This window comes from Magnolia sinica, chromosome 5, assembly GCF_029962835.1.
Source record: "Magnolia sinica isolate HGM2019 chromosome 5, MsV1, whole genome shotgun sequence".
NCBI lineage: Eukaryota > Viridiplantae > Streptophyta > Magnoliopsida > Magnoliales > Magnoliaceae > Magnolia > Magnolia sinica.
Window position 1 is genome coordinate 82658791 of NC_080577.1, and position 23076 is coordinate 82681866.

General features: G+C 35.9%; 1 protein-coding gene across 2 annotated transcripts in view; it reads right to left on the minus strand.

Moving 5' to 3' along the window:
- LOC131246211 (very-long-chain 3-oxoacyl-CoA reductase 1-like) overlaps nucleotides 1-23076 on the minus strand; it is a 107007-nt gene that overhangs the window by 59871 nt on the left and 24060 nt on the right. The window contains exon 3 of one of the 2 annotated variants that reach the window (XM_058246113.1): nucleotides 21526-21823. The exons of the other annotated variant lie outside the window; for it this stretch is intronic. Coding sequence (XP_058102096.1) covers nucleotides 21575-21823 — 249 coding nt within the window. The 3' untranslated portion in view covers nucleotides 21526-21574. Of the gene's footprint in view, nucleotides 1-21525; nucleotides 21824-23076 lie in introns of those variants that run through there. 2 annotated transcript variants of the gene reach the window in all.

Consider the following 23076-nt stretch of genomic DNA (forward strand, 5'->3'; position numbering starts at 1 on the left):
TGCCCCAATTTTTATAAAGTTAGGTGGGCTATAAAAATCTAGCACTCACATGTGGTGGTCCACACAACTTCCACCAATCCGCACTACTAGTTGGGCCACCCAAGATCCCAAATTCCTATAGTGTGGTGATCCACATGATTCCTACCAACTAGCGGACTAAATGAGGAATAACTATTACAATAAGCACCATGAAAATGACTTAGATTGCAGTAAATATATAGGTAGCCCTACACTCTAAAATGATCTAATCAAAATACACTACGCCAAAACTGCGAAAAAAGGACGGTCCAAAACCGTCTCAAATGATCAAAAAGGACGGTCATGGACCGTCGCAAGGGCCGTCAAATTTTGACGTGTCGTATTACTTAAAGGACGGTCGAAAACTGTCATTTTTATTGACAAAAAAAGACGGTCATGGACCGTCCTAAAAAAGGACGGTCTCGGACCGTCCCTTATAAGCCTTTAAAGGACGGCCATCGACCGTCCTTTAAAAGGACGGTCATGGACCGTCCTTAAAAAAGACGGTCCTAGACCGTCTCTTATGGGCCTTTTAAAAGGACGGTCATGGACAGTCCTTAAAAAGGACTATCGTAGACCGTCTTTGATAAGCCTTCAAAGGACGGTCATGGACAACCCTTAAAAAGGACGGTCATAGACCGTCTCTTATGGGCCTTTAAAGGATGGCCATAGACCGTCCTTAAAAAGGACTGTCATGGACCGTCCTTTTTATCAGGGTCAATATACACCTGTTACAATATATTTCATCATATTCTTCCTAATATACAACTGTTATATAATATATTTCATCATATTCACATCCATCTAAACAACCCAAACTACGTAAATCCAACACAAACTACATTCATCCAAACATAAACTACATCCATCTAAACACAAGCAATCTTATCCACATTACATTCATCCACACATAAATACATATAAGTTTAACATCATAAATAAAAAAAGAAAAATCAGCAACAATTTTCTTTTTGTCTTTCACCTGAAAAAAAAAAATATTAAACCAACAAAACATTATAATTCAGAATCATGAAAAATTGCATAAACTTCTTCCAAAAAAGTGGGCACTTTTTAAAAATAAAACTGATCATTAAAGTAGGTTTAGGTTTAGGTTTTAGGTTTAGGTTTAGGTTTTAGGTTATAAGTTTAGGTTATAGGTTATAGGTTAAGGTTTAGGTTATAGGTTTTGGTTTAGGTTTAGGTTTAGGTTTAGGCTTAGGTTATAGGTTTAAGTTAAGGTTTAGGTTTTAGTTATAGGTTATAGTATATAGGTTATAACTTTAGGGAATTGAGAATAGGTTAAGGTTTAGGTTTAGGAAATCGGGTCCAAGTTCGGGATCAGGTTTAGGTTTGGGTTATCAAGTTTAGGTTTAAGTTTAGGTTAGGGAGTTGAGATTAGGATTAGGTGTAGGTTTAGGTTCAAGGATTTGAGAATACATTTCGATTTTAGGTTTAGGTTTAGGTTTTAGGCTTATGTTTAGGTTATAGGTTTATGTTATAAGTGCAGGTAATAGGTTAAGGTTTATGTTAGGTTTAGGTTATAGGTTATAGGTTTAAGTTTAGGTTTAGGTTTAGGGATTTGAAAATACATTTAGGTTTTGGGTTTAGGTTTAGGTTGTAGGTTATAGGTTTAAGTTTAGGTTTAGGTTAAGGTTATAGGTTATAGGTTTAGGTTTAGGTTTAGGTTTAGGTTTAGGTTTAGGTTTAGGTTATATTAGGATTAGGTGTAGCTTTAGGTTTAGGGATTTGAGAATACATTTAGGTTTTGGGTTTAGGTTTAGGTTATAGGTTATAGGTTTAAGTTTAGGTTTAGGTTTAGGTTATAGGTTATAAGTTTAGGTTTAGGTTTAGGTTATAAGATATAGGTTTAGGGAATTAAGAATAGGTTAATGTTTTAGGTTTAGGAAATCGGGATCGGGTTCGGGATCGGGTTTAGGTTTAGGTTAAGGAGTTGAGATTAGGATTAGGTGTAGGTTTACATTTAAGGATTTGAGAATACACTTAGGTTATAGGTTTAGGTTTAGGTTGTAGATTTAGGTTTAGGTTAGGTTATAGGTTAAGGTTTAGGGAATTGAGAATAGGTTGAGGTTTAGGTTTAGGAAATCGGGTTCGGGTTCAAGATCAGGTTTAGGTTTGGGTTTTCAAGTTCAAGTTTAGGTTTAGGTTAGGGAGTTAAGATTAGGATTAGGTGTAGGTTTAGGTTTAGGAATTTGAGAATACATTTCGGTTTTAGGTTTATGTTTAGGTTATAGGTTATAGGTTTAGGTTAAGGTATAGGTTTAGGTTATAAGCTATAGGTTTAGCGAATTGAGAATAGGTTAAGGTTTAGGTTTAGAAAATCGGATTCAGGATTTGAGAATAGGTTTAGGTTATATGTTTTGGTTAAAGTTATATGTTAAGGTTAAGGTTATAGGTTTAGGTTTAGGTTTAGGTTTAGGTTATATGTTTAGGTTTAGGTTAAGTTATAGGTTTTTGGTTAAGGTTTAGGTTATAGTTATAGGTTTTGGGATTTGAGAATAGGTTTAGGTTATAAGTATAGGTTTAGGTTAGGTTATAGGTTAAGGTTTAGGTTTAGGAAATCGGGTTCGGGTTCAGGATCGGGTTTAGGTTTGGGTTTTCAAGTTTAGGTTTAAGTTTAGGTTAGAGAGTTGAGATTAGGATTAGGTGTAGGTTTAGGTTTAGGGATTTGAGAATAGATTAGGTTTTAGGTTTAGGTTTAGGTTATAGGTTATAGGTTTAGGTTTAGGTTTGGTTTTGGTTTTGATTTAGGTTATAGGTTTTAGGTTTAGGTTAAGGTTTAGGGAAAGGTAATAGGTTTTGATTTAGGTTATAGGTTTTAGGTTTAAGTTTAGGTTTTGATTTATGTTATAGGTTATAGGTTTAGGTTAAGGTTTAGGTTTAGGTTATAGGTTTTGGGATTTGAGAATGGGTTCGAGTTTAGGTTATAGGTTTTGGTTATAGGTTATATAGGTTTAGGTTAAGCTTTATGTTTAGGTTATATGTTTTGGGATTTGAGAATGGGTTCGGGTTTAGGTTATAGGTTTTGGGATTTGAGAATGGGTTTGGGTTTAGGTTATAAGTTTTGGTTTAGTTTTAGGTTTAGGTTATAGGTTTTTGGATTTGAGAATGGGTTATGGTTTAGGTTTAGGAAATCGAGTTCAAGTTCGGGATTGGGTTTAAGTTTGAGTATTCAAGTTTATGTTTAGGTTTAGGTTAGGGAGTTGAGATTAGGATTAGGTGTCGGTTTAGCTTTAGGGAATTGAGTTTAGCTTATAGGTTTTGGGATTTGGGAATAGTTTTAGGTTATAAGTATAGGTTTAGGTTAGGTTATAGGTTAAGGTTTAGGGATATGAGTTTAGGCTATAGGTTTAGGTTTAGGTCTAGGTTTAGGTTTAGGGAATTAAGTTTAGGTTATAGGTTTAGGGAAAGGTTAGGTTTAGGTTATAGGTTTTGGGATTTGAGAATAGTTTTAGGTTATAAGTATAGGTTTAGGTTAGGTTATAAGTTAAGGTTTAGGGATTTGAGTTTAGGTTATAGGATTAGGTTTAGTTTTAGCGATTTGAGTTTAGGTTATAGGTTTAGGTTCAGGTTTTAGGTTTTAGGTTTAGGTTTAAGTTTAGGTTTGGGTTTTGGGATTTAGTTTTGATTATATGTTTTGGTTTAGGTTATAGATTATAGGTTTAGGTTTTAGGTTTTGGTTTTAGGTTTAGGTTTGGTTTAGGTTATAGGTTTTGATTTAGGTTATAAGTTAACGGTTTAGGTTATAGGTTTTTGGATTTGAGAATGGGTTCGGGTTTAGGCTATAGGTTTTGGCTTTGGTTTAGGTTATAGGTTTTGGTTTAGGTTATAGGTTATAGGTTTAGGTTTAGATTATGGGTTATAGGATTTGAGAATACGTTCGGGTTTAGGATATGGGTTTTGGTTTTGGTTTAGGTTTTGGTTATATGTTTTGATTTAGGTTTAGGTTATAGGTTTAGGTTTTAGGTTAAGGTTATAGGTTTAGGTTAAGGTTTAGGTTTAGGTTAAGGTTATAGGTATAGGTTAAGGTTTAGGTTTAGGTTTAGGTTTAGGTTATAAGGTATAGGTTTAGGGAATTGAGAATATGTTAAGGTTAAGGTTTAGGTTCGGGTTCGGGATTGGGTTTATGTTTGGGTTTTCAAGTTTAGGTATAGGTTTAGGTTAGGGAGTTAAGATTAGGATTAAGTGTAGGTTTAGGTTTAGGGATTTGAGAATACATTTAGGTTTTAGGTTTAGGTTTAGGTTATAGGTTATAGGTTTAGGTTTAGGTTTAGGTTAAGCTTTAGGTTTAGGTCATAAGCTATAGGTTTAGGAAATTGAGAATATGTTAATGTTTAGGTTTAGGAAATTGGGTACGGGTTCGGGATCGGGTTTAGGTTTGGGTTTTCAAGTTTAAGTTTAGGTTTAGGTTAAGGATTTGAGATTAGTATTAGGTGTAGGTTTAGGTTTAGGGATTTGAGAATACATTTAGGTTTTAGGTTTAGGTTTAGGTTTAGGTTATAGGTTATTGGTTTAGATTAAAGTTTAAGTTTAGGTTTAGGTTTAGATTTAGGTTATAAGTTATAGGTTTAGGGAATTGAGAATAGGTTAAGTTTTAGGTTTAGGAAATCGGGTTCAGGTTCGGGATCGGGTTTAGGTTTGGATTTTCAAGTTTAGGTTTAGGTTTAGGTTAGGGAGTTGAGATTAGGATTAGGTGTAGGTTTAGGTTTAGGGATTTGAGAATATATTAGGTTTTAGGTTTAGGTTTAGGTTATATGTTATAGGTTTAGGTTTAGGTTTAGGTATAGGTTATAAGCTTATAGGTTTAGGGAATTGAGAATAGGTTAAGGTTTAGGTTTAGGAAATCAGGTTCGGGTTCGAGATCGGGTTTAGGTTTGGGTTTTCAAGTTTAGGTTTAGGCTAGGGAGTTGAGATTAGGATTAGGTGTAGGTTTAGGTTTAGGGATTTGAGAATACATTTAAGTGTTAGGTTTAGGTTTAGATTATAGGTTACAGGTTTAGGTTTAGGTTTAGGTTAAGGTTATAGGTTATAGATTTAGGTTTAGGTTTAGGTTATAAGCTATAGGTTTAGGGAATTGAGAATAGGTTAAGGTTTAGGATTAAGAAATTGGATTCGGGTTCGGGATCAGGTTTTGGTTTGGGTTTTCAAGTTTAAGTTTAGGTTTAGGTTAGGGATTTGAGATTAGGATTAGGTGTTGGTTTAGGTTTAGGGATTTGAGAATACATTTAGGTTTAGGTTTAAGAAATCGGGTTTGGGTTCGGAATCGGGTTTAGGTTTGGGTTTTCAAGTTTAGGTTTAGGTTTAGGTTAGGGAGTTGAGATTAGGATTATGTGTAGGTTTAGGTTTAGGGATTTGAGAATACATTTAAGTTTTAGGTTTATGTTTAAGTTATATGTTATAGGTTTAGGTTTAGGTTTAGGTTAAGGTATAGGTTTAGGTTTCGGTTTAGGGAATTGAGAATAGGTTAAGGTTTAGGTTTAGGAAATCGGGTTCAGGTTCGGGATCGGGTTTAGGTTTAGGTTAGGGAGTTGAGATTAGGATTAGGTGTAGGTTTAGGTTTAGGGATTTAAGAATACATTTAGGTTTTAGGTTTATGTTTAGGTTATAGGTTATAGGTTATAGGTTTAGGTTTAGGTTTCGGTTTAGGTTATAAGCTATAGGTTTAGGGAATTGAGAATAGGTTAAGGTTTAGGTTTAGGAAATCGGGTTCGGGTTCGGGATCGGGTTTAGGTTTGGGTTTTCAAGTTTAGGTTTAGGCTTAGGTTAGGGAGTTGAGATTAGGATTAGGTGTAGGTTTAGGTTTAGGGATTTGAGAATACATTTAGGTTTTGGGTTTAGGTTTAGGTTATAGGTTACATGTTTAAGTTTAGGTTTAGGTTAAGGTTATAGGTTATAGGTTTAGGTTTAGGTTTAGGTTATGGTTTAGGTTATAAGATATAGGTTTAGGGAATTGAGAATAGGTTAATGTTTAGGTTTAGGAAATCGGGATCGGGTTTAGGTTTAGGTTAAGGAGTTGAGATTAGGATTAGGTGTAGGTTTAGGTTTAAGGATTTGAGAATGGGTTCGGGTTTAGGTTATAAGTTTTGATTTTGGTTTAGGTTTAAGTTATAAGTTTTTGAATTTGAGAATGGGTTATGGTTTAGGTTTAGGAAATCGGGTTCAGGTTCGGGATTGGGTTTAAGTTTGAGTTTTCAAGTTTATGTTTAAGTTTAGGTTAGGGAGTTGAGATTAGGATTAGGTGTAGGTTTAGCTTTAGGGAATTGAGTTTAGCTTATAGGTTTAGGGAAAGCTTAGGTTTAGGTTATAGGTTTTGGGATTTGGGAATAGTTTTAGGTTATAAGTATAGGTTTAGGTTAGGTTATGGTTAAGGTTTAGGGATACGAGTTTAGGCTATAGGTTTAGGTTTAGGGAATTGAGTTTAGGTTATAGGTTTAGGGAAAGGTTAGGTTTAGGTTATAGGTTTTGGGATTTGAGAATAGTTTTAGGTTATAAGTATAGGTTTAGGTTAGGTTATAAATTAAGGTTTAGGGATTTGAGTTTAGGTTATAGGATTAGGTTTAGTTTTAGGGATTTGATTTTTGGTTATAGGTTTAGGTTTAGGTTTTAGGTTTTAGGTTTAGGTTTAGGTTTAGGTTTAGGTTTGGGTTTTGGGATTTGGTTTTGATTATATGTTTTGATTTAGGTTATAGATTATAGGTTTAGGTTTTAGGTTTTGGTTTTAGGTTTAGGTTTGGTTTAGGTTATAGGTTTTGATTTAGGTTATAAGTTAACGGTTTAGGTTATAGGTTTTTGGATTTGAGAATGGGTTCGGGTTTAGGCTATAGGTTTTGGCTTTGGTTTAGGTTATAGGTTTTGGTTTAGGTTATAGGTTATAGGTTTAGGTTTAGGTTTAGATTATGGGTTATAGGATTTGAGAATGCGTTCGGGTTTAGGATATAGGTTTTGGTTTTGGTTTTGGTTTTGGTTATATGTTTTGATTTAGGTTTACGTTATAGGTTTAGGTTAAGGTTTAAGTTTAGGTTTAGGTTATAGGCATAGGTTAAGGTTTAGGTTTAGGTTTAGGGTTAGGTTATAAGATATAGGTTTAGGGAATTGAGAATAGGTTAAGGTTAAGGTTTAGGTTCGAGTTCGGGATTGGGTTTATGTTTGGGTTTTCAAGTTTAGGTATAGGTTTAGGTTAGGGAGTTAAGATTAGGATTAAGTGTAGGTTTAGGTTTAGGGATTTGAGAATACATTTAGGTTTTAGGTTTAGGTTTACGTTTTAGGTTAAGGTTTAGGTTTAAGTTAAGGTTGAGGTTTAGGTTATAGGTTAAGGTTTTAGGTCATAGGTTTTGGTTTAGGTTAAGGGTATGGTCCCTACAAATACAGATATAAACACGCCCATCCGACGTAAATGCCAGGCCCTTCCAATGCTGTCCATAAAAAATGGATAACTTCATCATGGTCATAATAGCGGTTCCCTCTTTCCAGGGAACCCCGCTCTTCCGAATAGCTCCGACGCACATCTGGGTCTGCTCCTTTAATTTCGATCAAATATATAAACACGGCATGTCTAAATGGCCAGGCCCCTCCAATGCTGTCCATAGGAAATGGACAGCTTCATCATGGTCATAACAGCGGTTCCCACCTTCTAGGGACCACCGCTCAACATCCAGATAGCTCCGACGCACATCCGGGTCTGCTCCATCAATTTCGAGTTAATACATAAACATGGCCTGTCCAAATGGTCAGGCCACTCCAATGCTGTCCATAGGAAATGGACAGCTTCATCATGGTCATAACAGCGGTTCCCACCTTCCAGGGACCCCCACTCAACATCCGGATAGCTCCGACGCACATCCGGGTTTGCTCCATCAATTTTGAGCTAATATATTTAAAAACAACATAATTATATCTAAAAACATCTGGATACCTGGGGAAGGCATCCCATATTCGTATTGTTAGTTACTCATCCCTTTGTCTATAAGCCACAATCGACCAACACTTTCTATCGCTACCTATACTCTGAAACCAACACAAATATAACTGAGAAACAATATAAGGAATAAAAAAAATGAATTTACCTTTTAAAAAAAAGGATAAAATAAATTTATAGAGCTTTAAACAAATGGGAATTAGTCGTCAAAATATATCTAACAATGATTTCCTAAGTACTATTGAAACATGGATTTCATTTTTGGAGTTCTTGTTTGGAAATACCCCTTTTTCCGTTCACTTTTGCTACTCTTATATATCCTCAAAGGATTGAAAAGTTTATATATATATATATATAAAAAAAAGGGGCCTAAATATCATTTCCCAAGAAAAGAGGGCCGACTTCTTTTACAATTCACCCCCAGGAAAACAATAGTGATTAGTTATAGGTTTAGGTTTTAGGTTATATGTTATAGGTTAAGGTTTAGGTTATAGGTAAGGTTTAGGTTTAGGTTATAGGTTAAGGTTTAGGTTTAGGTTATAGGTTTTGGGATTTGAGAATAGGTTTAGGTTATAAGTATAGGTTTAGGTTAATGTTGTATGTTATAAGTTTATGTTAATGTTGTAGGTTATAGGTTTAGGTTATAGGTTTAGGTTTAGGTTTAAGTTAAGGTTTAGGTTTAGGTTATAAGCTATAGCTTTAGGGAATTGAGAATAGGTTAAGGTTAGGTTTAGGAAATCGGGTTCGGGTTCAGGATCGGGATCGGGTTTAGGTTTGGGTTTAGGTTTTAGGTTCTAGGTTTAGGTTATAGGTTTAGGTTTAGGTTTAGGGATTTGATAATAGGTTTAGGTTATAGGTTTAGGTTTAGGTTTAGGTTAGGTTATAGGTTATAGGTTTAGGTTTAGGTTATAGGTTAAGGTTAAGGTTATAGGTTTAGGTTTAGGTTAGGTTATAGGTTTAGGTTTAGGTTTAGGTTTAGGTTTAGGAATTCGGGTTCAGGTTCGGATTCGGGTTATATGTTTGGGTTAAGGTGTAGGTTTAAGTTAAGTGAATTAAGTTTAGGTTATAGGTTTAGGTTTAGGTTTAGGAGTTGAGATTAGGATTAGGTGTAAGTTTAGCTTTAAGGATTTGAGAATACATTGATGTATATCTACAATGAGACCTGGAATAAGCTGGATAGACATGCACAAGTAAGTTTTGCTTGTTTTAATGTTCCTCTAGAAGTATGTGAATTGGAATAGATAACCCCTCTCCCTGCCCACCCTGGGGAATAAGCTCCATTTTTATGTATACTTCTACGAAGTTTCTCTTTATAGAAGCTTACAAAAAAAGGAAGGAACTTTTCTCCAGAGATGCCACATAGTAACAAGTAGTCTCATACATTCTTCCCATTCTCCTATGTATCACCAATGCTACATCTACATGTCAGGAGTTATTCTTTATCTCTGATATATTTCCATGACAAATAAATACTGAGTAGTGACAGTGAATGCATGTGTTAAAAATAAAAAATAAAAAAAATCAAAGATCGTAAGGGGTCATTTGGCTCCTTGGAAAAGTACCCACCTCAAAATAGAATCTAAGTAGGGGTAAATTCCTGTGATTGGGATTGGGAAAGCCTAGAAACGATTTCTAGTTAGAAATTCCAGAATTTTGCAATTTTTTTTAAAAAAAATTCCTAGCCACAAGTTCAATTGGAAATTCCAAGCAACTGTATTCCTTCCCAACTATCACTTCTTTGAAATTTTTTTTATATAAATAGGTACCCACACCATAGAATTCCTTTCAATTCTTTCCCAGTATCCAAACAAATTTTATAGATTCAACAACATCACATTTCCCATGCCCAAATGTGACAAAATGAATCTTTCTCCAAGGATTTGGCTTCCTACAAAATGAAGTCTTTATGCCCTTTGAAGAAAAAAGTTTTGCATTCATACAAAAATGCCACTGAATAGTATATACAATATCAAATTTCAAGATTTATATTTTCAGTAAGCAAGTGATATTGAGAAGAAATCTTTACCTGAGAATGCATATAGCTCATTCCTTGAGTAAAAGAACCCTGATGAGTAATCTAGCAAATTCATTTACCACCGAAACAATCAGAAGACATTATGACAAGCTCATGCAAATAACACTCAAATCTACTATAACCATGTGATGTGAACATCACAATAAATAAATAATAATAATAGGCACTGCAACCACATCCTTTATGCCAAATCCATCGCCAGCCTTGGTAGGTCCTTTAGTATCACCCTATCAAAAGTTCCACTTAAAGATATATATATATATATATATATATATATATATATATATATATATATATATATATATATATATATATATATATATAACCTAAAGCATATACCCAAACCTGTGTATAACCAAAAAAGACGATATAAATTTTGGTTACCTCTAGCTGCAATGGTAAATCCATCCCTAAGAATCAATATAAAAGAAAATAAAAGGGTGTCAGTTTAAACTCCTAAAACCTCAAAATGCATGTAAATTTTACCAATTAAAAAAAAATGAAGACCAATATTACTACTCTTCTCCATTAAAAAATAACATCAGACTTCTTCCCATTGTACACAGGACCATTGGCTATATATTAATTGCAATCGATCATCAATAGGGCAATCAACAAAAAGTAAAAAATAATAATATAGAGACTAAATGTAAAAGATTATGGACAAACGGCCATTTGTTGTGTCACCAAGAGCATGGACATGGAAGCCATGGAGCCTAGGTTTAAGACCATAGAGGCTTCCGGTCACTGTAGTTGGGACATGTCCTTCCTAAGTGAAGTACACAGTGCCACTAACTCCCTCCTTGCTATTAAGAATAGCAACAGCCTTCACCATTGTTATATGTGATCTCAAAAATCTTAATCCTTGATATACTTTCCCTAACTGGATATTCTCCATCTGATGACCAAACAAATTCCAATGCTAAACCAAAGGATCTATTTCTCTAGGCCAAAGCTGTGTATATATAATGTATTCTCCATCCCCACAAACCACAACAAACCTCCCATTTGGGTTGTGTTATAAGCTCTGGATAAGAAATATATAATCAGAACAACAACACAGTCACCCAATCAATATATATTGTCCAGAAACCATAGACATACTGCAATTCAAAAAGTATCAACAAGCATTTACATCAGTTACAAAATCAGAAAGCAAAGATAAGTTGGCATGTAGCCTTTCTGGTAGCTAGAGTATTTCTATTCTACCAACTAGGAGTTCCCTTTTTCAAGAGAAAAATCACTCAAGAGAAAATTATGTTGTACCACTTGATGTCACTCAAATTTTACCAACATGCCCATAAATGTCCATAACTATTCCACAACATTTAATTTGACAAAGTTCTAGAATGCTTATAGGGATGACTGTCAATCACCTTGACCAAAAGTGAACATTTACCACATACCCTCAGACATCATTCAATGGACCCTGATACATTACTTGAAAGAAGAAAACAACCTGTGACTTTATGAGAGTTTATCTAATTCCAACATATATCCTTCTATAATGACTGTCACCAGAATCTGCCTCATGAAAATTTTGATGATCCCCTCATGAAGATCCAACCAAGATCCTAAAGCCGCAAACACCAAACAGTATGAAACAGAGGATCTTGATCTGATTGGTTCCTACATACTTTTCACTATAGGTGACACATGCATAATTTTTTTTTATATATAAACAGATTTTGCATAATCAAATCTCAGCTGGACTAGTCTGGTGGCAGTTGTTGCATGTCTTCTGATTGGTACAATCAACAGTAATGTGGCCCAGCTTGTAGCAGTTGTCGCAGAGCTTGGTGTCAAAAGCGGGTAAGACAGGCACATTTGGACAGTCTCTTGCAAAATGCCCTGGTAGGAGAATCTAACAGTAGGAATGCTGTGAACATGCATCTACAAATGCCAATGACAGCCCACCTCTTACTGCTACAACACAAGCTCCAACCCACATAATCAAAGCAGAACAACCCTCTGCTCAGCTATATCCACACAAAACATTCCTTATTGAGCCATTTCATCAAACAATTAGCATGCATGAATTATAAGAGATATTATACAAGGGACTTTTTAGTTTTTACAAGTGTACCATTGTTTAGTGACCTAATAAAATGATGATATTATGGTCTATGCACCAAAAATCTAAAAAGGGCTAAAAATCTGAATGGCAGAACAAAATCTGAGAGAGTGAAACAGAGAAAGAGAAATATAACCCTAATCTCAACAAAAAAACAAAGAAAATGAGGTCATAGGAGAGCAACAGAGAGGAAGAGATCGAAACTGCAGGGAGGAGCAGCAGATTCCTTCGATTTCAAGACATCAAACATGTGCGAATGATAGATCTGTGCTGATTCGAGTTCAAAAATTGTATTAAAAAAAATTACAAAAGAAAACTTCAAAAGGAAATCATACCTATGGAGAGGAGCCTCGGATTCCTTCGGTGCTTCACGGCTGCTGCAATGGAGGTCCAAGAAAAATGATGATATGAGGGAGATAGAAGAGACGGCGGAGATGCATTGGAGAGAGAGAGGGAGGAGATTGCGAAAGATGGGGCAGAGATCGGAAGAGAGGGAGGGTTTAAGGAATGGAGAGAGAGACGGCGGAGATGCATTGGAGAGAGAGAGGGAGGAGATTGCGCAAGATGAGGCAGAGATCGGGAGGGGGAGGGTTTAGGGAACGGAGAGAGAGAGAGAGAGAGAGAGAGAGAGGAAGATGAGACAGAGGAAAAAAAAGGGCTCTTGGGTGCGCGCTGTTTTGGGCACGCGCCCATTTTTGGGCGAGACCATGGAAGGTGCTCTGTGGGCCCTACCATGATGTATGTGTTTCATCCATTCCGTTCATCTATTTTTAAAGATCATTTTATAATTTTACGCAAAAAATTAGAGGGATATAAATCTCAGGTGGTCCACACCACATGAGAACAATAGTGATTGGATATCCACCATTAAAATCCTCATAAGGCCCACTGTACTGTTTATTTGACATCCAATCTGTTGATTTGGTCATACAGGACCAGATGAAGGGAAAAAACAAAAATCAGCTTGATCCAAAACTTTTATGGCTACCTAAATGTTTTTAATGGTCGACGCTCATTCAACAATGTTTCCTTTAATATGGTCCACTTGAGATTTGGATATATCTCATTTTTGGTCTCATATTGTAAAATTATCTGTAAAAATATATGGACGGCATGGATGAAACACATACATCATGGTGGGGGCCACAGACCACCGACCACCAGTCATTGGATGGTGTCAAGGGGAGTACTGTCGAGGCACTATAACTTATAGTGCTTCTGGTTGTATTCAGACACTTAGAAGGTCCAATCGGTTGATCTCAACCGTCTATTAAGTTCAGAACACATTTCCTAGGCTACCTTGAAAAATATTTTAACTGAACGAGTAATATAATCTATGATTAATTTGGCCTTTTTCTCTAACCATCCTTTTTCCAAGACATGGATAGGATGCTTTCAATTGGCTAACAAAAGTGATTCTTTAGACTCATAAGCAATCCATGATGGTCCCTAAAAATTTGATGAATCAAATTATTGATCGGACCTACTTTTTTGTAAATGATCTTGATCGTCCATTTTTAAGACCATTGATCAAATCCTTTTTTTTAGTTAGATCAGTATGATTTATTCATGGTAGCCTATGAAATATGAGTTGGTTATATAAACAGTCTAAATGAATGGATTGTACTCACAAATTTCCTAATACAACTAGGAGAACTGTAGAGCACTGTAAATAGTGCTATAAGAGCACCGGAGCATTTTCTCAATTGCTATTATAGGTTAGGAAGTAGAGAAACGATTTGATACACCGGCTCTATCGAAGTTATGAAACAACATCTTCTTTTCCATCAACTTGTCAAATAAGTAAAATAAATGTGGGCCACACCATGGTGGTCATCTGATATGAAATCAGGTGAATCCAAACATAGATCGGGGAAATAACGTCAAATATCAATGGACAACCATTGTTGTGACATAACTTACATGTGTGGAGCTTTCTGTGAGTGGAATGGCTAGATTTTCATAATAAATTATTATCATTGTGTGGGACACATTTTGTACGGATAGGATTTACTAGATATGTGATAGAATGGAGGAAAAAGTTATATCATAACTTATGATTAGCAACGAGGTCTGATATTTTGCTTCGATGATGTAAACCTAGTTGATTGCGTCCGACGAAAGCTATGATCGAACTGTTGGTAAAAGAGGAGCAGACCCCGATACCAAATGGTTTTGGGATCATCGCCTCAGCGTATGTAGAGAAGGGTGAGATGGGGAAGGCGGTGGAATATATGAAGAGGGCGATTTCGGTATTTCTAGGGAATGATGGAGGCCAAACAATAGGGTGGTTTCCACTTCCAGTGTGTTGGATGACGAAGGTGATGCTGAAGGGACAAAAGCTTTCGTGCGTTTGTTGAGTACTGTGATTCCAATGAATAGAGAGACGTATCATGCATTAATCAAGGCGAATGTCAGAGCAGAGAAGGATTGCATCTACCAAGATGTCCTGGTACGTAATTTATTTATTTATTTATTTATTTTTCAAATTTTTCAAAAAAAAATTTGTAAAAAAATCTGAAGCGATCCGAATAGTGCCCCATCCGATCCGACTCGGTTTTCCTGATCGAGTCGGACTCGGATCGGATCAGGACATGTATACTTCGGGTCGGTTCGAGGCCGGCGACCCAAACTCGGTCCCGGTTCGGATCGAGTTCGGGTTAAGCCATTGAGATTTCGGATCTGATCGGGTTGGACCTAATCCGGTCCGACTCGGACCGATGTCCAGCTCTAGTATTAACTTATAAACAGGTTGGATATCAAATAAACATCGCGGCGGGCCCTAAGAAGGTTTCAATAGTGGGTGTCACTATCCCACTCTTTTCTATGGTGGGTCCACTTGAACTTTGGATCTGCCCTGTTAGTCAGATGCACCATTCCATGGTGGGCCATGAGCTTAAAAATAAAGTCAATCCATGACTTGGGTGGGCCACACCACATACTATAGTTGAAAGGGTTACCCTCCCATTAAAACATTTATAATCATTTATCAAGCCCACCTAAATGTGGTTCATAGATCCAGCCCATTCATTATGTGTGTCCCACTTGGATGAGGAGTCAGACCAAGTTTCATACACATCTAAAACTCATGTGGGCCCCACCAAAAGCTTTTATATGTTTTAGGGATGTCTTCGCATAGTTTTAGATGTTATGGCCCACCTAAGTTTCGTATACAACTGATTTTTGGACTTAAAGGGGATACATCAAATGCATGGTGTTGATGTTCTACACACATCATGGTGGGGCGCACAGATTAACCTCATGGGAAATTCCCATGAGGTGACCTTATAGTACCATTTCACTATTTAGGTAACTCCTTCATGGGTGTTACTCTTACCGTGTAGGGCCCACCTTGATATATTTTATGTATATTGACACCGTCTATATATTTTTCCATCATATTTTAGGATGTAATTTCAAATAACAAGAACTCAATAATCTCAGATGGGCCATACCAATCAAAACAATGCTGAATAACTATTAAAAACCTTTTAAAGGCCACAAAAGTTTTGGATCAATTTGATCTTTGTAGTTTACATTCATCTAGATCTTCTTTACATTATCAACAAGTTGGATTGCAAATAAACATTACAAAAACCTTATGATGGGCTCTTTATAATTTTTAATGGCGAGATCCTATATTGGTCCGCTTAAGATTTAAATCTACACAATTATTTACACCCGGGCCAAAAATAGGTTGGAGAAACATAGGGGCGCTGGTAAGGATATATAACACATCATCAAAATCTCACTTTTGTTATCTAACTTTTTAATTTTTCTTATCAAAATAAAAAATCTAGTTTTCTTTTTTCAAAAAAAATTATTTTTTTACAATTTGTCAATTTTTTCACAATTTTGTTTAATTTCTTAAATTTTCTTTTTCAAAATATCAATTTTTTAATGTCACTTTTGTTATATAACTTTTCAATTTTTCTTGTCAAAATGCAAAATCTAGTTTTCTATTTTAAAAAATATATTTTTTTCAATTTGTCAAATTTTTCACAATTTTATTTAATTTTTTAAATTTTCTTTTTCAAAATATCATTTTTTTTATTGAAATCTTGTTATATAACTTTTTAATTTTTTTGTCAAAATACAAAATCTAGTTTTCTATTTTAAAAATATATTTTTTTCAATTTATCAAACTTTTCACAATTTTATTTAATTTTTTAAATTTTCTTTTTCAAAATAACATTTTTTTTAATCAAAATCTTGTTATATAACTTTTTAATTTTTTTGTCAAAATACAAAATCTAGTTTTCTTTTTAAAAAAGTATATATATATATATATATATATATATATATTTATATTTACAATTTGTCAAAATTTTCACAATTTTGTTTAACTTTTTATATTTTCATTTTCAAAATATCATTTTTTTTATCGAAATCTTTTTTTTTTTTTCAAAGTTATCAACATTATTCAAAGTTCTTAATTTTTTTTTTCAAAATCTAGATTTTTATAAAATCAAAATTTTTTTTTTAAAAATTTAAATTTTTATTAAACATTGTTAATTATTTTTTCTAAGCTTCTTAACTATTTTTTTTATTTTCGAATTTCATAAATTTTTTGTTGTTTTGATCTGAGCATTAGAGACGGTTTAAGACCGTCTCTAATGCAGGCAGTCTTTGACGGTCTGAAATGACTGCTATAAGACGGCTAAGGACTGTCTCTAATAGAGACGGTCTTTGACAGTCTCTTATAGAGACGGTCTTTCACAGGGATAAAAGACGGCTACGGACCGTCTCTAATAGAGACGGTCTTTGACCGTCTCAGATTACAAGTAAAAGACGGCCAATGACCGTCTCTAATGCAAACGGCCACTAACCGTCTCAGATGACCGCATATAAGACGGTCAACGACCGTCTCTAATGTGGACGGCCAATGACCGTCTCTAATGACCCATATAAGACGGTCAACAACCATCTTAAATGATTTATGGACGTTCAAATTTTTAAGACAATATTAAGGACGGTCAGGGGCTGTCTAAAATTTTAGAGACGGTTTACAGCCGTCTCTAAAGTGTCTTTAAACCAAGCAATTTTAGAGACGGTCCAGAACCGTCTCTAAATCCGTCCTTTTTTTCCATTTTTCACGTAGTGATAGAAGAATGGCTGGTAAAACATGTATATTAGGTGGTCCATGATCAGTTAAAAGGAATAGATGGATAGATTTCTCACAAACATTACTGCAACTCTAGGAAATATTTAACGGTGAACAAGTGATCAATATTGCTCCCGTGGCATGCGATTTGGATCTAACTAGTCAATGGAACCATACCCTAAAATGATGAGGATAAACTGATGAAAGGCATTAATCTACATCATACTACAAAGTGGAGTCCATGGTCAAGGAAGCATCCCAGCATATAAGGGCACACTAGAGCCTAAGAATTTCTAATGGTTATTACACTGTTTCTACTTGTAGCGTGGCCTAGCCCACCTAAAATTGAGTTCTACTTCATCTTGTGTCCACCGGCAGGAGGTGGGCTCACTTCCCAAGTGACTGGAAAATATATAGGCAGTGTGGGTATACAACACATGCACCTAGGTGGGATTCACATGCATCGCATTATGTCCAGGGAAGCTTTCATTGGTAAGCATGCAATTCCCTTTCCTTATTATTATTATTATTATATTTTATATAATTGTGTCCCATTGACATGGTGGGGTTCACCCCATGAACAATTCATATAACAAACAACATCATAGCTGATACACCCACTAGATGAATAACATGGATATAAGGTACATACCTCGAGTGGGACTTATAACACATGGATGGTCTAAATGATGGACGACTCGGATGTAAAATACATGTAACGAGTTGGCTCCGCGATCTAATGGCTGACCTAACTTTGGTGGCAGTAACACATCACAATAGAACTCAAAGGATTTAATAGTAGGGAATTTTATTCCCACTGTTTCTTATAGTGTGGTCCACCTAAGTTGTGGATCTACCTCATTCTTTTACTCATGACTTAAAATGGTTTGAAGGAGTGGATGAATGGCCCAGATATACCTTTCATCACTAAGGTGGGCCCCAGAAAAATCTAAGTATTTTGTATACAATTTCCACTATCCAAGTGGCATGGCCTACATGAACTGCTAACCGGCCTGATTTTTGGGACCATACAATAAATGGTGCTAGTAAGATGGATGAATGGTGTGGATTTAGCACATACATTATGGTGTGGCCATGATCAGCCCACAAAATTTTACCCCAAATGTGGACGTTTAGTGAGGACGTCACTTCCTCACACCATTTTTTATTTTGATATTATTATTATTATTATTATTTGTATATTTTCTCATTAAGGTGGGTCACTTGAGAGATCCAGTCCATCCATTGTGTGTGTCCCACTTGGTGGAGGGGTCAGTCCAAGTTTCAGATGCATCAAAGTTTCAGGTGGGCCCTAGCAAGTACTTCTATATGTTTTAGCATGTCTTTACATGATTTTTGATGGTGTGGGCCACCTGAGTTCTGTGTACGGCTAAAATTTGGGGTGACCCATTTGTAAACGGAACCCATTAAATGCACAGTGCTGATGTTCAAGATACATCAAGGTGGGGCTTGTGGTGGGGTCCACATTCTTCCAGCATCCAACAGTAGACGCTGCTTGCTACAGCGTTATTTTGACGCTGACAGCAACAGCGTCAGGTGCTGCCATTTTTTTTGAAATCATAGTTTTTCAAGTATGGGGCCCACAATAGGATAATTCAATCCGTCAGCTGGGTTCTATGGCCCAGGACAAATGTAACAAGTCCAATATTCATTATTTTTTGGCGTACAGAACATCACAGCGGGCCCTAACAAATTATTACCTTTAAAATATATTTTTTTATGGTGTTGCCTACCAGAGATTTGGATTGGCTTCATTTTTCAGCTCAAGGCTTAAAATGAATTGGGAAATATGATGGACGGTGTGGATTAGGTACATACATCAAGGGTGGGGCCCGTTGTGGGCCCACAGCCCCTCCTTTCCAATTCTTGCAGCATGCAAGCAGCGTCCCTGTACGCTGGGCAGCAGCATCTCTCCATCTCTCTTATTTTATTTAAATATATATATTTTTTAGTATATTCTCCTATGCATCCACACCATTAATAGCATCATCATCATCATTATAATTATCTCCACCATCATTCATATTATGTTCATCCTCCATATCATTCCTAACATTAGAGTGTCATCTTCACCATCCATAAACACAATGAAAATAAAAATAAATATAAGTGGAGAGGGTGTACTCACCTTGATGAATTACATGGATTGTTGAGATGGATGGAAGGGATGGAACTGATGGTTGAGATGGATGGAAGGGATGGGATTGATGGTGTTGATGGCCCACCAAAATCACTCCTCTCTCTCTCTCTCTCTCTCTCTCTCTCTCTGGAAAATGGTGAAATGCTAAGGGATAGAGGGGTATTTATAAAGAAATGGATAAATTTTTGGTTAAGTTAGCTTAAGCTAGGATTATGGTAATTAATATATGCTTTGTAATTAACAGTTGATTAAAGGGACATGAGATGGCATGGTGTGATGATGTCATACATGAGGTGTGGCATGGAGGAGAGTTGACTTGAGGTATGCATGAGAGAGGGAGGGGTATGGGTGTGTACTATGAACTACCAATCCATGTCTAGCTAAGGGCGTCGATCATCATGTACATAAGCATAGAAAAGAGTATGGAATGGATGGGGTGTTATAGTTGTCTTGTGTAGACACTTTAGCTAAGCTTGTGTAGGTTGTAACGGTTTACGGTTAACTTGATTTAAAACCATCGATAGCGAAATCTGGTACACTCTAGGGTGGAGTGCGTCAAGATTACTGTCAGGATATACCTGTGCCTGAGGTTGTAAGGGGCCAAAAAGATTACCGTGAGAAATCCACTCTGTTCATCTATTTCGAAAGAACCTAATAGAACAGGATTATAAAAAGAAGGAAAATTTAAAAGTCGGGTAGGCCAAACCAACGAAACAGTGGAATAGAAACGTTCACCATTGAAACTTCCTGGAGCTCACTATGGTGTTTATATACCATCCAAACAGTTCATAGGCCAGTACCCTTGGATAAACTATAGGAACAAATATCACACTGATACAAAGCTTCTGTCACCCAAGGTGTTCAATCCCCACTGTTTCTTGTAGGTGGACCTCATAAGTTTTGGATCTGCCTTATTTTTAGAACCGTGCACTATTATGGTCTTTCAAAACAGATGAACAGAGTGGATTTGTCACGGACATCTCTGTGGGCCCAAAAAGCTCCAAGCACAGGTATAGCTCTATGCTAGGGGACAGGCAATCCGCTTCTTCCGCGTAATGGTTGCATCAGCTTGGTTCGGATAGGGTGGATGCCATAAATACACTGCGGTGGGCTCCAACTTGGCATTCCTACAATAAAGGTATTATACAAACTCATTTTAGATCAGATAATCTTCTTGCGTATGACACACTACAGACATGTGTGAAGCTTCCATTCTATATAGGTCATCACATGTGCCGACGTGGCACATGAATGAGAGATCCGAGCCAGTCATGCATCAAGTGAGTTCTATGGTGTCAATTTCCTGGCCAAAAAATCATGTATGTCCACTAATTTTCACATATATCATATGAAAAGTGTTATAGAAATCTATCAAGATTAGAGATCTAATTTGCACAATGCACCACATCTTAAGTGTGGTTGGGGTCAGGAAGGCTATCCTAAGTGGACTCCTATCCTCCTTTGTCCCCTTCTTTGGTCCTGCACGATTAGTTTGGGAGCGGGTCTGCTTTTTTGCTTTTTGGAACTTTATTGTAGATTTTCTTTTAGGCTAGGTTTATATGATAGGTGAGCCCCGTTTCTTTTTATCAGTCCCACTTGAATGGATGTAAAGCCATTTTTTAGTTAGTATTAATAAAATTGAGTTTAAAAAGAGAAACAAAAAGAGTGACTCTCAAGCAAGCATCGTACACCAAGTGTTGTGTGCATATTTATCCTTCCATCCAGTAGTGGTGAATCCTTTCACTCACTAGAGAATTAAGAGACGTGTCGAAGTACTCTCGATGTGCATGCTGCTAAATGAACTTCTTCATGAACGTTAGAAAAACTTCTGAAACCATTGATTTAGATCCAAGTAATCCAAAATAACAACATTAAAATGTAAAAGCTTTTGTCCACACCTATTAATCTCACAACATCGCTTAGCGTAACAATACAGGAATATTTACTAGTGTTTTAAATTGGGATTTTTAATTCTCAATTTAAAGAGATTGCTAGGTTCCCATCAACATTCTTTAAACAGTTAGCTATATAGCAACATGTCCACATTAAGGTTCGCCTAAAATAGTAATAAGAGTATTTTTTTGAAAGAACAACTTAAAAAACATGGAGAATTTACGGTCTCAACAATCCTAATATCAGATAGTTATGGTCCTAAATTCATGGGCAAGATAGTCCCAGATTAAAATGAAGGCATTGGTAGTCCCATTGCGTATTTCCTTATAAGGCATTTGGGAGTCATTTTTCATGGCTTATTCTTTGTTGATCCTCTCTTGCTCGATCTTACGCATAGTAAAGAAGTAGCGTATAATGCATTCATCAATCAATGCTTCAGGTAATGCACTTAGTAGAGCTGCTTCTAAGGAATGCCGCCAATAAGGCACATTGAAAGGCTCATGCCCAATCCACCGTATGCATGCTTTGCTATATACCTCCGGTGTTGGTATGAAGAAGGAAGACAACGGTAGGGCTATCATCTTCGTCTGCACCAAAAGAGGAATCTGAAAACATAAAAGCATGGATTCAAAATTTGTGTTGTCCTTTCGATGTTATACTGTCTTTGCCACTATGAAATATGAAAACTGGAAAATGTGTGGTCCAGAATAAAATAATAGCTACTTTTATTGAAATAGACTTACATGCGTACTTTTTAAGCTAGAACTCGGCTCAAAAGCTGGTTAGTCACCCGGTTGAGTTGACCCAACAAATTCAGAGTTAAACCAGGTGAGTCAGATGACCATAAAATGTTATTTTTGTATAAATAATTCTTAGATTTTCAGTTAAGTTCCTCCATTATAGAATTTTTTTATGTCCATGTGAGACCCACATTAGACCCCAATTCTACCAAAAGAGAGTTATATTCTATAAGGTAAGACTATAGAAAGAAAAGCGAAACATTTTTGTCTCATAACACCATTTTTAGTGATTGTTCAGTTATGAAAGGTAAAGTGTTACTTTTAAGTAGTATACACCAATCGGTAAAGCATCATTCATAAATGAGTACTCTAGAAAAGTTTGGGTGTACTTCATGAAGTACAAGTCAGACATTTTTGCCATTTTAAAGTATGGAAGATGATGATGGAAATACAGTTAGGGCAAAAGTTAAAAATTTTAACAATAGATAATGGATGTGAATTCACTTCGAATGAATTTAAACAGTTTTGAAAAGTTGATGGGATCATACAACATAACATAGTCAGACATCCACTAGAACAAAATGCTGCAGCAGAACGGATGAATCAAACTCTCTTAGAGAGAGCCCGAAGTATGTTGATCAACACTGGGTTAGGCAAAGAGCTATGGATTGAGGCCTTTGACACAGCTTGTTACTTAGTGAATTTGATCCCCGTCTATGCTAATCAGTTGTCAAAATTCCTATAGAAGTGTGGAGTGATAATGAAGTTGATTACTCATGGCTGTGAGTTTTTAATTGTGATGCTTACTCTCATATACCTTCTGTTGAGAGAGATAAGCTAGATGATAGGACGAAGAAGTATATCTTTATTATATATTGTAATGGTGTGAAGGGATATAGATTGAATAATTAAGTTATACGAAATATCACAATTAGCCGTGACATTACGTTTGATGAAGATTCTTTGTTCTGTAAGGAATAACACAAGGTATCAAAAAAATCAACGATGATAGACGTTAAAATTAACAAGGGTGAAGCATAGGTTGAAGCTGAGTTGCAACAATATGTATAAGAGTAGGTGGAGCAACCACCTCTCATGAGAAATCCACTTAAAGATCA